The sequence below is a fragment of the Mercurialis annua genome, linkage group LG4 (assembly GCF_937616625.2).
Source record: "Mercurialis annua linkage group LG4, ddMerAnnu1.2, whole genome shotgun sequence".
NCBI classification, from domain to species: Eukaryota; Viridiplantae; Streptophyta; class Magnoliopsida; order Malpighiales; family Euphorbiaceae; genus Mercurialis; species Mercurialis annua.
The window spans coordinates 33,980,507-33,997,496 of record NC_065573.1 but is presented as its reverse complement, the minus strand read 5'-3'; the positions used below and the strand labels follow the sequence as shown (position 1 = coordinate 33,997,496).

Here is a 16,990-nt window from a genome sequence, read left to right as displayed (position 1 = left end):
TGATACAAAAATGGCATTCATTTTTTATATATAAGAAAAATGTCCTCAATTTCCCAGGACAGTGCTAATTCTTGTCGACTACTTTTCACCGGATTACTAATCTTTCTGCCCGTAAAAGGGCGAGTCTCTTTGACAAGCTGAACTAAGCTTAACGTTTAGTCTACTCCTACAATAAGGTACAGCTAACAAATAACTTACAGAGACGGATAACAAACAAAAATCAACACCCATCTTCCCTGCCTATCTCACCAGCCACAAAGTCACATACAGCAAGAGCCCCAGGGGAAATTACAACTTACAAGTCCTGAAGACCACACAGATGAGTACCCACTATGATAAAATCCTCTTAATCCATCGCCTTTTGCGTTATATACTAAAACATTTAAAAAATAAATATAAATTTAGCATACAAATACCCAGAAGAACCATTCAGCTCATTGCCAATACGACACTGGCAGAAACAATATTATGAATCATAAAGCCCAAAATGGTTTTCGATCTGCAACTACAGAGGAGTTGCCGAGATCAGATTCTTCATTTTCATCAGGATCATCATCTTCCTCTCCGTATTCCACTAATTTGGCCAAAGTATCTGAAACAACTAAAGATAATATAACAAGTAAAAAAATGAAACAAAATAAGAAGCAAGCATTATTAGACCAATATTGACAGTCAACTCCTTTTCATCAACTAATTATATCATTATGTTCTCCGCTTCCTACTCGCAAAATTCATTATGCCTAATGCATGATTAAGCAGTAAAAACAATATGAAATGCCAGTGCCATTCATACCAGGTATACTTTCAGCTTTGCTTTTATTTGAAATAGTGTTCTTCTCATGCAATTTGTCTACGGCGTTAGATGAATAAAATTTTGGAGGAGGTGGCGGAGGGGGCATGGTTCGATGAGAGGGTGGCAGCATTGCATTCGACAGTGGTGGTTTTGACATAGTTCGTTGAGGATGTGGTGCTGTCCCATTCATTGATGGTGACTCAGGCATCATTCGTGGAGATGGTGGTAGCATTCCATTTGATGATGACTGGACTGACTTCTTTGGAGCTAGCAAAGTTGATATATTTCTCACACCATTTACTAATGTTTGCTCACCAGGTTTTACTGATTCTGACACCTGCAATCAGTTACGACAAAAACAAAGACAAGAAAGACCAGTCGCAAAATTAAATATCAAATAGATATTTGATAAAATTAATACAATAATCTCAAAAGCAATAAAATGTGAACTTAATGCCATTTCAACGCCTTAAAGACAGTACAATGCAGGGCGTGTAAAATAGTGAATAAACTCTCTAGTTACTCAGAAAAGCCGTTGTCTGTGATAGGAAAAATGAGGTTTGACTATCCCCTTCCACTTCTAGGAATTGGAGTTATAAGGAGAGATGTTCCAGCCAAAGTAGGATTAACTATGTTTGTTTATCTTGAGATCGTAAACAAGTACAAACACTCTCCAAAATTTATAATCAGAAGAGCAGTGCAAACTATGAGATATTGCTAGTATTGTTTGAAAGTCCGATAAGAACAAGAACACTACAGATTAAAAAAGAACGTCAGGAAATATTTCCTTGGTGCTTGTGCAGTAAAACTAGTTTTTGTGAGCGAAGCGAGGTGTCAGAAAAATTAGTATGATAGGCCATTCAAACCGGCAAGCAATGGTACGATTCTGGCAGGTAAAGAGTAAGATACCAGGCAATTGGCATCACTACCACTACAATAGTTATGTCACTAGACAAAGAGTGAGCTGCAGTATTTTTTCAGTTGCTTAGTTTCTGATATGAGCTTTAATTGCCAGGTTGAATGGAAAAACCAAAAACGCAAATGCTCCTCACTACAGTTGTTTGTTTGAAGCATATGATTTTCTGATAGGATCGCTTTTCTACTATAAAAAAGGAAAGTGTAACTTTTACAGCTTTAGCTGTAGGCCTCGAACTAAATGGTATCTTCTCTGTATTAAATCTTAGTGATAGATCAAAAGCTGGCTTTCAGAAGTGCCTGAAAGCAACTCAAAAGCGGATATAGGTGATGTAATCAGCTTCAGAACAATATTGGTGTTAGATGCAGTCATACTATTGGTCATAAAATCAAACAGGTCCTTGATCACTGCTTCAAAATAGCAGTAATCCGTTGCTGAGTCCCCAGAAAACTGAATACCCTGTGAAACATATAAACCAAAGGCCATAACAGAGAGGTGCAGCAGCCTGTTAGCTTCATAGAAGGTCAGAGAAAATACCTGGAATATTGAGCAACGGAAGTTAGAGTGAGATATAAACATTATACAGAACTCAACAAAAATAAGCTAATAAAGAAAGGGCTTTCGAACAATGAAGCAGACTTCATTCTTACATCTATCAGTAACATAAAAACACAATCAAGCTGCCATTAATCAACAGCAAGATAATTCAGCTTTTGCAACATGCATAAATACTATATATCTTGTGACAATACAGATTATGAAGAAATATAACCGACTGCAAACAGAGAAGGGAGGAAATAAAAAAATAAAGTGGACGCAGACATATTTTGACAGCCTAGCTAGCATTAACTCACGGTTGGTCCAATGCCACTGCCAATCCTTTACTACAAGCAGCAAAACTTTAGTAGGCAGAGTACAAAGCCACTGGAATACTTTATTCTATAAGATCCTAACGAGTCTAGAAAAAGTAACCTATACTAGATGTGGAAAAACAGCAATAGACTTGAATGTCGATCATTGCACAACATGACAGCAATATGCATATCAATAAAGAAGCCGCCCAAAAAAACTTTCCTCTACATGAATAACCAGCATCTTCTCCATTGCATACAATTACATTATTGTAATCTGATATGAGATAAGTCTTGTTTAAAAAAAATTACGAGTCGTTAAATCATAACTATTCTAATATGTGATGCTCATAGTTCGTTACGATAATTACAAGCATGACAAAGAAAACCCCTTGTTTCACATAGATAATCAATCTTGAATGAAACTCAAAAACATGCTGGTCACTAAGATATCGCCATATGATTAGATCAACCCTTGTTACTACATGATAGAAGAATAATTTAAAATACTGACAATCACACTGTGGAACCACTGAAACAACATGGACCTAGGAAATAATACCACCAAGCAACCACCCCTCTGGGCTTATAGGAAAGATGCAAAGCAGAAGTTAACTCCACAATGAAGTAAATTAGAGGTTATTCGTTCTTTACAAGCTCACTAAATTTCACACACCCCTACCACACAAAATAAATAAATAATAGTATAAAGCTTAAATTACCCTTTTGCCTTACTTTACTCTAAAAGGTGCTACTAATAGACCCTACAACAATTTAAAATCTCTTCCTTTTTTGCTCCAAGGAATACAAAATCTGACAACATATATCAGCATTTTTAGAAAGACATGCTCTAAGAAGAAAAAAAAAAGCACAGATACCTGAAGAGTTGAAGGGTCCTTTGAGCCCGCAGGTAACTCCTGAAATTTCCGCCTCTGTGAAGGACGATTCTCCTTCTCAGGAGTGGAGCTTGCGGCAGGTGTTGGGGCTGTACATGGGAGAGATGCTGTAGGCGCAACTGTAGAAGTTATTGGAGATGTTGAGTGCCTAAGGGCTAGAGCAACTTGTTGCAAAGGTGTAGCCTGGGGATATATTCCACCATATCCGCTATAGCTTGTTCCTCCATTGACTAAAGGCTTGGGATGACTTATCACAGTAGGTTGAGTAGGCCCGTAATTTACCACTCCTCCTTGGGAAAAGATAGAACCTGTCGCAGGAATTGCAACTGGAGAAGCTGGAGTAAATAGCGAGGAACTAATTGTGGATAAGGAAAAACTACCAGCAGGACTGGTATTTACTTTCTCCTCAATCCCAGAACTTTGAACCCCTGATAACAACTGCTGTGGCGGTGGAACAGCACTATAAACCTTATTACATGAGATCCTGTAACGATTAGAAAAACATCCAAGACAGTCCACATGAGAAAAACTCAAAACCCACTGACACGGACAAAAGTGATGCAATTACAGTGACATGATAGTAAAAACAATATTGACATGCAAAAAGATAGAACTAAATGAACTGCAAAGATACAACTAATGTATCTTGGAAACAGAGAGTGCATACCAATCTATTATATAACGTGTATACAAAATACCATCCCTGTTTATAGCCTAATTACCTTGAGGTACCACACTCTAAACCAATTGTATCTAGGAGATTTTCAGCCAAACGCTTTGCATCTTCCAGACTTTTCAAATTATCAGCAGATAAGAATAGATGAAGAGGTTGCTGTGCTTCTGCACAAAATGAAAGAAAACACGTGATAACAATTTAGCAAAGGAGAATTAAAGTGCACAGAAGAAGTGGAATATTTGCAATGAAAATGTATCATTTTTCATGACCAAAAAGTACCTCCAGTATTTGGGAGTTCAAAATTTCCAGAGCCACGTCCTTTTAGTACAACTGTTGCTCCTGTTTCATTCATAATGTGATTTATATACTGGTCCTGCATGTAGAAAACCAAACACCACCAAGACAAAAACAATTTCTCCCAATTGCATGGAGATGTGAGAGAAAGCTTCAAACATTAGAATCTCTCATCGTCATCAAAGAACAAATAATTAAAAAAGAAATTAGAGACAGAGAGAAAATATAGCTCTAATAAGAGATAAAAAAACTAGAGACCTATTATGAATACCAAATGTTATCAACATAGGTACCCAAGAAAATATTACATATATAAGGAAATGTCTAATGCAGTAAAATGACCCAAATTCAGAGTCGAGAAACAGTGAAGAGACATGAAATTCCCTGCCGATCATGATAAGAGAAGGAAAATCGAACAGCGCAAGGAAAAGGAGGAGGAGGAACCTTACATTTGGTCCACGAATTCGAGCAGCAATGTTCAGTGATTTGTCTGCGTCAAAGCCCAAAAATACACATGTGCTCAGAGCCTGAGAAACCTTATTCAGTTAGAGACTGGTGAATTACATCACGGTCTTGATGTCATAGCTTATAAAGGTAGCACTCAGCAATGCTTTTAAAACTGCTTCTAGAAAGATTAAAATCGATGCTTTGAAGCAAGTAACACCTACTTTTGGACTTTTTTAAAGTTTCGATATCTAAGCATAGTAAAAAGGCCTTTCAAATTCTTCACAGCCAAAGCAGAATTGAACATCTTAATATCAATCTTATAATGATTTTAGTCGAAATATGGTAGATGGTGTTTTCTCAATAGTAATGCCAGGAAGGCCACAATCTGGCGAGGCAAGATGTGCATACCTTTGCTCCGCTAGCGCCAGTCATGGGAAGAACAGATAAAGCAGGCTGTAGATTTGGCCCTTGTTTCAGCATGTCTTCAACAATGGCGGCTGCACGATCAACTGCTAAAATCCTTTCTGCAGTATCTTTCAACTGCATTTTATATTTTCCATTATTAGATAAGTGATAAGTCGTATATAAAAGAACAATGGAAAGGAGCTTCCACTAGTAATCAAATTAGTAAAGCTAAAATAAAACTCTTTGAAGGATTGAACCTTAAGGAGTGATCTCCCACATCCACACCAATATATACACCTTAAACCAGATTTTTGATCAAAGGGATTTCTATTGCATTAGGAAGTGATACATGAGATCAAAGTAAATCAATCGTTACACTAATGTGGGAATCAAAAAATATAAATTCATCTTCTAATTAGCTGGTTAAATTCATCTTCTAATGAGCTGGTTAAATTCATTATTCAATCAACCAGCGCATGGTTCTAAATCATCATTTTGAATTTGAAGGTCAGTGCACAAACAAGTTGAAAGACATGGTGTAAGCTGCCATCAGCTAATAATTGTGGAGTCACATGGTAGCACAGAAATGTAAAGGCTAATACCCAAATTGCCCATAAGAGCAAATATACTAAAAGTCTAAAACTCACATGAGCACCGGAAGATATGTGAAGATACAACGGCTTTTCACCATCAGGTGGGGCATTTGGTGGACGATATTTTCCCCTGCAAAGACCATCCAATGAACTCATGTTTCTAGATAAGTAAAAGCGGAATATAAATAGCAAATCTTAAAAAAGTACATAGTACAAATCACAAAACAGCTCTCAAATATGCCTTTATGGATATACTAACCTAGTTATCACCACAGCACCAGTGTACCTCTGAACCTGCAAGATGAGTAGACAATTTACAAAAATCTTGTGCAATAATTAACTTTAGATTCATAGAAAGAGTATCCTTTTCGTATGTGAATCACCAGATGGAGTCCGAGAAAAAGACATACCTCTTCCTGCGTCTGACGCTTAGTGAGCTTGTAACGAACAGAGGACTCTGCATCATTTATAACAATTTCTCGGGCAATCATTAGCTCATCCTGAATCTTAGGCTGAAAAGTGTTTTTTATCTAAAAAAATTAGTTTTCACAGCTAGAGAGACGAGCTATACAAATAAAATTGATTACCAGAAGCTAGAAGTATTCCTAAATGAGAAGTGGAAATGTAATGTGTGAACATTTAGACAAGATTGGAGAGATACAGAAAAGCAAAGCAAATTAAGAAAAACCGGTAAACATTGTAATGCAAGGAAAAGAGCAAAGAAAAAAAAAACGCGTGTTGTGGAGAGTCTCACTTGATTTAATTTGGGGATCCCAGTAGCTGTAATTTGTGGTGTTGAAGGAACATAAAACGCAGTTGGGATGGTTGCAGAATTAGCTAACAGTTGATTGCTCAAGAAAGGACTAGAATTTACTGAAGGAACTAATCCATGCAGAGAGATTCCAGCAAGAGCATTCATGTTAGCTAGAGGTACAACAGCACCAGGTACTCCTAAAGACGCTACTCCAGCTGACACCAACGACTCCGCCGGTTGGTCCCACTTTCTCCTTTTCCTGAACCATTTCATTATTTTCTAACCATAAGTTTAGTGCAAATTGACTAAAATCATTAACCAAAAACCATTAAGTACAAATCACATAGCTTTTACGGTATGCATTATAATTATACGGACATTTTTTTTTTGGTAATGAGGACTCACTCCTCCGAGCCGAAGCCCGATGTGGACCGTCCGCAAACCCACATGACTTGGCAATTCTGGGTTATAATAGCCAGCAACCTAATCTTAACCACTCTATCCATTGGAAAGGGCATAGCCAGGGTTTGAAACTGCAATCATGGCGTCCAAATGGACGAGTCTTAAACCACTAGACCAAACCCGTGCGAGCAACTATACGGATATTGATTCTTAAATATCAACAAAAATTATAAATTTATACATATACATCTCCATCTTAATTTTAATTTAGAAAGAAGTACAACCACATTGTAATGATAATTACGAAATTTAAATAGAGCGATAACTATGCAGCTATAAACCCTAAACAAAATAAATTAACAACCAGAACCAACATCACATGTATAAAACTAAAAACCTTAAATTATTAATTACCCACAAATTTCAAGAATTTAAATGGTTTCTTTGTTCAAGTTTTATTGTACCTTTGTCTTGACTGTGAAGCATCGGCGGTATTGGCAATTGAATCTTCCGCATTAGAGCTAGTATTGCTCTCCTCTGTCATTTTCTTTATTTATTTATTTTTGTTATTTTCTTTTCGCGAAGATTGTGTTTGTATTTTTACGAACGGTGATTGCGGTGGTGGTGGTGGTGGAGGCGGTGGTGCTACAATTTATTTTAGATGGTTGGGTTGGGTGAGGACGAAAATGGAATGGTGACCAGCCAATTGCTATATGACACGTTGAAACTTTATTCTGACTATGTTTCCAAGCTCAACTACATGTCGTTTATAGATAGCGACTCTAACTAGCTAGAGTTCTTCACGACTTTGGCTTCTGATATTGGGGTTTCTGACAGAAGAAAGCCTATCAGATTTAGAAAAATCCAATTTTATGCCTATCGAATAAAAAAAAAAATCCGCAACTCTACTCACGGAATGGTATGGATTCCGCAATGTAGAATTGCGGAATCCATGGGCTCAGGCAGTAAATTGGATTTTTTTTTAATATGCACAAAATCGAACTTTCCTAAGCCTAGCAGGCACTCTTCCGTCAAAAAATCTCTAATATTATACCGATTAAATAAAGAGTTACCATGCCTCTATATAAGCATCAACTTCAAGAACAATTTCGTCATTGTTAAATGACGTGTTTAAATTTGTGTTGTCATATATGTTGTAGTTTTTTGAATTAACTTTCCATTAATCATTTAAATCTGATGCAAACAAACAATTTACACGCTAAATAATAAGAGTGTCGATAATCGACATCCATTATATTTTCCTCTAAAATATTAGTAGATGTTAGGGCCTCTGCGTTATTAGTATGTCCAAAAAAGATAAAAGGGCTAATCTTAATTTGTTGTCTTCATAAAAGTTGAAGTTTTTGAGTTAGCTTTTTAAAGTCGTTTGAATCGATTAAATTTGACAGCAAACAAAGAAGTTTTGCCATAATAGTCACACTAGTTATCAATAAGCGATCAATGTGCCCCGACAAGAAACTAATTTTTTCTTATAATTTATAAATATCTGATTCTATGTGATATATGTTGTATTTATTATATATTAACAAATGTGTATTAAATAATATTTCTATCAAAATAATTAAATCTATTCGTATCAATTAAATATATAGAATGAGAATGTTTTTTCATTCTCTTTAGTCATGAGAGTGAGTTTATAAATATTTAAATATGTAGTTAATTTTTTATTTAAAGCAATTCATCAAATAACATCTTTTTTTATTTTATTACCATTATATGTGGTTGTCCTTAAGTTAGATTAACCATTGTTATGTTCAAGTGTGAATCCCAATTTTTATTTCTAAAGAAATGCTAAGTGTTCAAATAATTTTACTCAACACCTTTTTATCTTTACGTTGTTACGTGTCGCTTGCATCAGTATCTCAAACGTGTCGGCTTCATCAGCATGACATTTAGCCAGCCGCAATACCTCAATGCGTTATAGATGCATAATGATATATGATACACCACAAATACATCTTATAAACGAGTTGAAATACATTTTCTTGTAAATGTATATTTAATTTATAAAATGTGTATAAGATGTTTTTTATGTGTTATGAACTGTTTTTAAAATATGATTTTTTTATGTGAAATACTTAAACTATACATGTCTGTACTTTAAAAAAAACAAGTGTAAAGTTATGTATATAGTACATTTTTTGAATTTGCGACACACATATACTACTAGCAATGCGTTATGGTACCTTTTAGATACACTTAAAGGATGTGTATGAGGCATCTTTTAAATGTATTTGATCTCTTTAGGAGATTGGATTTTTATAAATAAAAATAAATTGTAAATGTTTACATATTAATTTTTTTGATTCGGAGGTATATATAATCTAAATGTTTTACGAGTCAATGACACATATATTTTTGACTCGAAATATACTATAGATATTTTTCAGATACATATAAATGATGGACCATCGTTCATATTTTTATCTAAAATATAATAAGTATGAGGTGTTTGTTTTGATGTAGTTGACCTATTTACCAGATATGTTTTTTTTATGTAAGTTAATTCAAATATGTCCATGTTTATATTTTTTGTAAATAAATACAGAGTTACGACACATTATTAGATGCATACAATATTCTAATTATTAGAGATATAATACATGAAAAATTCGTCGATGATATATAATTCTCATTTAAAATATCGATGACGTGTTGATGTAAGGACTAGCGTGTTGACATGTGGTGATGCAATGCCGCCGCGTGCTGATGTTGGATTGTCGTAAGGCTAACACGGGTTGATGCATTGAATGATATGTATTGACGTGTCATTTTATCATTAAAAAGTAAAAATGTATTTTTTTTTAAAAAAACAGCTTAGATGGTAATACAATAAATAACTCTAAGTATGTACTTCTATAAATTAAAAAAACTAATATTAATATAGTTTGATGGTATTAACCAAAACTGAATGAAAATCTATTAACTCAATGCTCAACTCAAGTGTTACCAAAAGGATAAAAATACAGAAAGCCGCCGCACAAAAAATCTTTCAACTCTATGTAGTACTTCAATTAAGTGTGACCCAAATAATAGTATTCGATGCTCAAGTTGAGGATATAAATATAATAATTATTCGAGAAAATTAAATAGAACAAGAAGCCGCCCAATAAAAATCAATCAACTCAAATTAGTCATTCCATGCTCAAATTGGACCAACTTGTTTGAGACCAGGCGAACAAAAAAGGCAATGAGAACTCCCTTCATGTTTTTGTATTAAGAGCTTCGTCATTGTCAAATAGCAAATAATTAGCTACACAAGGTACCACATATTTATTATAATTCACAGTTTGATACCCCTTGTTTGAAAATCAAACGATTTGGTACCTCAGTTTTGATTTTGTAAATTATAAGGCCCTTCTGTTAAGTATAGGTACTCAATCGTTAACGGAATGAAATGTGAGATACCAAATCGTTTACAAATGAGGTACCAAATTGTTTACAAATGAGGTACCTAATCGTTTACATAATTGAAATTGAGGCAACAAATCGTTTATATAATTGAAAGTGAGGTACCAAATCGTTTAAAAGTAAATTTTAAATTATTAAAGGAACTAACAGAAGGGCCTTATAGTTTATAAAACTAAAACTGAAGTATTAAATTGTTTGATTTTCAAATAAGGGGTACTAAACTGTGAATTATGACAAATGTGAGGTACCTTAGAGTAATTTACTCTTTATTTTTTTAAAGTGAATAATAGTAAGAAATATTTATATTATATTTTAATTATAGTTTTTATATTTAAATATTCTTTTTTTATCACAAAAAAATAATACCATTATCATATTATTGAAAAATTACACAATGTATTATATGATTTTTAACTAAAAAATATTATTTATTTAGTACTTTCTCCATTCTAAATTGATATGTTACTTTATTATTTTAAGCAAATTCCTTCGAAACCTTCCATATATATCATATTTCACATTTTAATCTTTCTTATTTAAAAATTAAACGATTTGCTCCCTCACTTTTGTTTCCAACAACGACTTAGTTCTTAGGCAATACTAATATAAACCAGAAAAATCAGGACAGAGACGGATCGAAATATTGATTAGATAGGCGTTTTGTAGTAAGGGAAGTAGTTATGAACCCTGTAAACCATTCTCATGGGGATGGTGAAGAGAGGGTTCCAATAGACAGAAAGAAAAACCACAATTCTTTTGGAATTATTCTGCACTTAGAACTTTGTAGGGAATATTACCGAAACCATTGAATTCAGAATATGGTAAAATAGCTCCTATGCGGGGAACTGCTCATTTGATGGATGTCGCACTGGCTCTATTTGTGGTATTCATATATATTATTTTAGAGATTTATAATTCTTTCGTTTGCTGTCAGTCAGCCGAGTCAAATGACTAAATAAAAAAAATTAATTTTAAACATGAGGCAGTCTTTCATTTTTATTTCTATCGACTGTTTTGTCCCTCAAAATTAAAATTAATTCACCTCTAAATCTTTTAACTTGGGTGACTGAAAAAAAAATAGACGAAGAGATTAAATTATTGACAGAATTATAAATGAAGGACCAAATTATATAATTTCAAATAAGAGAGAATAAAGTGTAAATTATGGCAAGAGAGATTTTAAAGCAATTTCCTCTATTGTTTTGGCGTTTAAAATTAAGAGCCACCTTTTTTTTTCTAGAAAATCATTTAAAAAAATTAAACTCCTATCTTACCTTATAAATATGTACAAGTGACTCTTTTACATTCTATATTTAATTAATAATCAATAATTTCAATTATTAATAAATTATATGAAACAAACTTACTTTCGTAATAGATAGTTCATAATTCTATTATCTAATAAATTTAATAAAATTTAAAATATATATTTTATAAATATTAATTATTAGAGAGATTGTTTTTATATATATATATATACATAAATACACGTTGAACAAATTATTATATTATCCACTAATTATTAATTGACCACAATTAAAATATTCCCCGCACTTATTTTATTATAATGTTAAAATGAAATATATTTTTTATTTATATAGTTAACAATGCAAATAAATGAATTTTTTTAATAATTGTAAAATATATTTAGTTTTGTTTTTATAAAATAATATTAATAATCAGATCAACAATTTTTTTTTTAAAATATACTAATTTTATTCTATTTATATTTTTTTTACAAATTCAATACTAATTTTTATCTATCATAAATAATTTTATGTCCACTTTTATCTTTTATTTTTTTCAAATACTTGGCCATTTATAAGAAATGGCAATCTTTAAAACATTAAAATATTACTCCATGAAGCAATTTTTTTTTTCCAAATGCAATAAATATTAGAGCCGGAGGGAGAACCAGGTAGAGTTGGACAGAAATCACAGCAAAAATGGCAGAAGGCAAATCACACACCACGTGATAGATCTGTAGCTGCTTTAGCGACACCTGTTGCTTTGTTTGCAAACTTTCCTTTACTGCTCTAAATGTACTTCCATTACCTTTTCTAGTTTTCTTCTTTCATTCCACTCCCTAAATACTTTCTCTGTCTGATTTCGTTTTACTCATTTTCTGGGCTCCATTTCTTCTTCATACACTTTGAAGTTTATAATGATGGCTACTCTCAACTTGGGGTATGCACCCTCAACGGGAGTATTTAATGTCGTTATGAGTTCCAAGGGTAGTCCAAATCGTGTTCAGTCTTTTTCCACCACCACCACCTGTAACGGCGGAGATAATGGCGGCGGTGAGTTTCCCTCGTTTCTTCCGAAAGAGGTGGAGAAAATCAAAGACCCATTTGCTAGATCTTTGGCGAGAAGAATAGTAAGGCTTCCTGTTCAGGTAAAATCCACTTCAATTTCCTCATATTGGTACTTTGTTGTCCGTCGGTGATAACAGTCAATTCAGTCACTGAGAGTAAAAAATCTAACTTTTCTTTATACGTACTTTGCCAACTGAATTTGATGATTAATGTTTTTTTGTTTTTTTGTTAAAAGTATGTATCAAGTTGGAAAATTGTACCCTTTAAACAAGTGTTTATCTCACTTAACGTTGTGACACTTTATAACAAACTAATAAGCATATGCTATAGAATTTTTTTAACTCTTAATCTTTTTTTAAAGTAAAGATAGATCTCCTCTAATTGTTAGCGGGATGACGGGTTAAACAGCTCACTGGCTGGCAGAGGGAGGATCGAACCCCTGCCCTCTGAGGAATGCAATGTTGAGAGTGCCAACCGGGCCACGTCTCACATGCTATTTAATTTTTTATTATTGAATATTTCAAAGTGTGATAAGTTGTATAATAATTCTATAAACAATTATTGCTAGTACTTTTTTTATTGGAGGAAGTAGCTCAAATTCTTTAATTTTAGGACTATTGAAGTAGTCCGAGGCTAGCACCATAGTCGGTTCATATTTTTGTCTACTTCCTTTGACAGTGACACCACAATGTACATACATTTATATTTCCTAGATATTTATCCACATTGGACCACCCTTTTTTACTTCCAACTTATGTGTTTTTTCGAGTAATTATTCCACACAACGTTGTATTTGATAGGTTTTTAATAGGCCTTAATAAAAAATTCTAAATTGCAATTGTATCATTGTTGCACTAATGACGTGGTACAATGGTTACGTTGAATAATTATTCTACTTATCACATATTGTACATTCTAATTTTTCCCGTATAATTATAAAGAGTGTAATTGAGATAATTATGTTATTCCAATAACGTATTGACTTGCCATGTGATAATTGCAGATGGGTTCTTCAGAAAACTATATTATGAGTAGTTGTATCAAACCATTGACAAAAACTAAAAGCAATCCAGTGGTTCTCCTTCATTGTTTTGACAGGTTTGCTATTCAAATTATCGTGACTAAATTTATTATGTGTTTGTGAGGGTGGCCTCAAGCTAGTCAATGACAAGAAAGTTTATGTTCCATGCTGAGCATGTTGTCTTATTTGCAGTTCCTGTTTAGAATGGAGATGCACATACCCCTTGCTTGAAGAGGCTGGTTTGGAAGCTTGGGCTGTTGATGTTCTTGGTTGGGGCTTTTCTGATTTAGGTCAAGTTTGTACTTTGTTGCCGTAAATCTTCGTTATACTGTAGTGGTTTCTACTTTCTATGCTTATTTCCCACCAATATTTTGTTTAAATGTACTGATTAGTGTTGCTTATTGCAGAAATTCGTCCATCATGTGATGTAGCGTCTAAACGACATCACCTGTATCAGGTAACTTCTGACATTCTTGATAATCTGTTTAATTTTTGAAATGTTATTTCAGACTTGGTCTTTATTGTCTTCGGCCTGCTAAAATTGAAAGAATAATAAAGTTTGGGAACATTTTAATATTTAGAACTAGACACTGAAATTCAATCTCATCAGGGAAGTAAACTGTGTTTGGAAGTAATTTTTAGGGAGTAAAATGATAAGCTTGCCATGTGCATGATGCTTTGGATTTCATATAGAGTATGTTGCTTCAGCAAAATATTTCTGTTTTGACAATTTTAGGCTGTTTATCGCAGTACTCCTATAAACTTCAGTAATTGATTTATTTCTTTAAATCCAGTTTTGGAAGGAATACATCAAAAGGCCAATGATATTAGTTGGACCAAGCCTTGGAGCCTCTGTTGCTATAGATTTTACCGTCAATTATCCGGATGCTGTAAGTTCAATGTCGAGCTCATTTCACACTTCAATCGGATGCATTATGAATTACAGCATTGCATATGACTTCTTTATTCTGTTGTATTGCACCATGCAATATGTCTTATTAGCTAATGCTGAATGTTTTAAATCTACTTATTTTTATTGTATGCCAACAGAACTCTCAATTAAATATTAAATGAATGAAAATCTTAGAAACTATTGATGTCTGACAGAAGTAAATGTTGAACTTAATAAGTCTTTTTCCATAAAGTTGCAGAATCATGCCCTATCGGCAGCTTAACAACATGAGATTAAAAATAAACCACCCCAAATGGTTAGATTGCTAGTTGCATACTCAGTCATCTAAAGTCAACACGGAGGAAAAAGGTTATTGAAAAACAATCCGATATGTGTCTCAGAAGATTGAAAATTTTCCTTGTTTTTGTTGAACTGTAGCTAACATCTGTGCGTTTGTTAGTCCTCTCTTCTAGATCATGCATGCTCTTGATTTTGCAGTTATTCTGTTTGTTAATAACAAAAGTTTCCAGACACCTCACTCTACACAATTTTGCAGGTTGAAAAGCTGGTTGTAATCAATCCTAGTGTTTATGCTGAAGGCACAAAACATTTGGCTAAATTACCCAAAACGGTAGCCTATGCTGGGGTATATCTCCAAAATTTAAACTGTTTGCAATTTGCAAATGAGTAAAGCAGGATTGATCCTAACCTTTTAATTATTTCATGTACCAGGTTTCTTTTCTGCAGAGCCTTCCATTGCGCTTTTATGGAAATTTAATAGCCTTCAATGGCATTCCATTCCATACAATCTTAGATTGGACTAATGTAAGATTTTCATCGTTCTTTCTTGGTTCATCACTTGATTGATGAGAATGCACTTTCTTTTGTGATATATAAATGCAATTAAGAATATGCAGTTGAATCTTCACTTCTATATTTTTAATCTTGTCTAAGGTTGTTCAAGGTTAAATCTAACTGCCCTGTTTTCCCGACGTTACAATTTAGGTGGGCCGACTACATTGCCTGCTGCCTTGGTGGAAAGATGCAACCATTAGTTTTATGTTTAGTGGGGGATACAATGTCATTTCTCAAATTAAACAGGTACTGTATGCCATTTTACGGGAACTTTTCAAGTATTATATCTAATTTCAAATATTTTAGGTTTGCTCTAAGGTAGTTTTGGTCATAAGTACATGTTGTTAGGTGCTACTGTATCCGTTGAGTGCATACTCAAGAATCAAGAAAGACTTGTATTGCTTTCATTATATTATTAATATTAATTATTGGGTTATATATGCTGTTGAAATGGTGTTTTTTACCTAATTTAATTTTAGGTAAAGAAGAAGACTCTCATCATAAATGGCGAGCTTGATCAGATTGTGAGCTACAAGCTTGTAGTGGTAAGATCCGAGCACCAAGCTACTTTTGATTATTATCCTTTAATGCTGTATGAAAACTTCTTGAGTCCTACATTTCAGTGTTCTGTTTCCGCTTTCAACAATGCTTCTTAAACTCCAAAACTCTATATCTATAGCCTATTTTTACAAAAAAAAAAGTATTGTTTTCTCATTTTCCGTTTTGACATTTTTTATTTAGCGTTTTCGTTTCATGCTACATGGTCCGTGATTTTGTTACATAAAAAGTTTTGAATATAAAATTTACCAAGACTATAATGACTAATTAAACACTAGAAAACTGTTTTTTCTGTAATGCTTGTTACTAAACTATAACTTAAAAAAAGAAAATTCAATTTGTATATGACGCTCATTAGTTTAACAAGAACAAATTCTAATTGACCAGAACACGGTTCTGAGTTCAGGTCGAAGCACTTTAAAACTGTTTCATCGTAAAATACTATATGAAATGTACGATATGAATGTTTCGACTATACTCCCTCCTGATTGTAGTGCATGACGTAAATTGTTTTTGCTTAATGTCTTGCAGCAGCTGCATTCTGAACTATCGGACGCGATTATAAGACAAATAGCAGACACTGGTCATCTTCCCCATGTTGATAAGCCTGATTCTGTAGCAAAGTTGATTGTAGATTTTGTATGTGATCAACTTCCTAGAAATCAAATGCTTAACGCTGCGATGTTGCAATCATCGAGAGCCTGTGTTATTTCCAAGTAAATTTATAACTTTACTGTTAGAATGTTAATGTCTCATATCACAGTTTATAGTGAAATGATTGATAGAAGTTCAATTTGCTCATTAAACTTTCGTGCAATGTTCAATTTGATTCAAAAATCAACTTTGTTTCCTAATTGACACTCTAACTTGACATTTTAAAATGTGACACA

The 16,990-nt window shown here is 33.5% G+C and overlaps 2 protein-coding genes across 6 annotated transcripts; one reads left to right on the top strand and one right to left on the bottom strand.

Annotated features, from left to right (window-relative positions):
- LOC126677216 (protein RIK) lies at nucleotides 1-7,836 on the bottom strand. 4 transcript variants are annotated; one of them, XM_050371736.2, is made up of 12 exons: nucleotides 7,492-7,831; nucleotides 6,626-6,884; nucleotides 6,282-6,383; nucleotides 6,131-6,165; nucleotides 5,926-6,001; nucleotides 5,282-5,413; nucleotides 4,876-4,953; nucleotides 4,412-4,505; nucleotides 4,179-4,296; nucleotides 3,439-3,940; nucleotides 794-1,130; nucleotides 1-601 (listed from the first exon to the last, which is right to left on the bottom strand). In XM_050371736.2, exons 1-12 carry the CDS (start codon nucleotides 7,569-7,571, stop codon nucleotides 474-476), a joined length of 1,941 nt encoding a protein of 646 aa, XP_050227693.1. In that variant the 5' UTR covers nucleotides 7,572-7,831; the 3' UTR covers nucleotides 1-473. The 4 variants fall into 4 exon arrangements, with proteins under 4 accessions (XP_050227693.1, XP_050227694.1, XP_050227696.1 ...); XM_050371737.2 differs by having other exon boundaries at nucleotides 1-592; nucleotides 7,492-7,830; XM_050371739.2 differs by lacking the exon at nucleotides 1-601 and adding an exon at nucleotides 2,084-2,246 and having other exon boundaries at nucleotides 961-1,130; nucleotides 7,492-7,836.
- A 4,502-nt stretch (nucleotides 7,837-12,338) lies between these two features.
- LOC126677218 (alpha/beta hydrolase domain-containing protein VTE7) lies at nucleotides 12,339-16,906 on the top strand. Of its 2 annotated transcripts, XM_056105639.1 has the most exons (11): nucleotides 12,339-12,501; nucleotides 12,618-12,854; nucleotides 13,778-13,872; nucleotides 13,988-14,085; nucleotides 14,203-14,252; nucleotides 14,590-14,685; nucleotides 15,244-15,333; nucleotides 15,420-15,512; nucleotides 15,693-15,788; nucleotides 16,022-16,087; nucleotides 16,632-16,906. In XM_056105639.1, the coding sequence occupies exons 2-11, from the start codon at nucleotides 12,624-12,626 to the stop codon at nucleotides 16,818-16,820; spliced, it is 1,104 nt and encodes a 367-aa protein (XP_055961614.1). In that variant the 5' UTR covers nucleotides 12,339-12,501; nucleotides 12,618-12,623; the 3' UTR covers nucleotides 16,821-16,906. The 2 variants fall into 2 exon arrangements, with proteins under 2 accessions (XP_055961614.1, XP_050227698.1); XM_050371741.2 differs by having other exon boundaries at nucleotides 12,339-12,854.
- The last annotated feature ends 84 nt before the right edge of the window (nucleotides 16,907-16,990 follow it).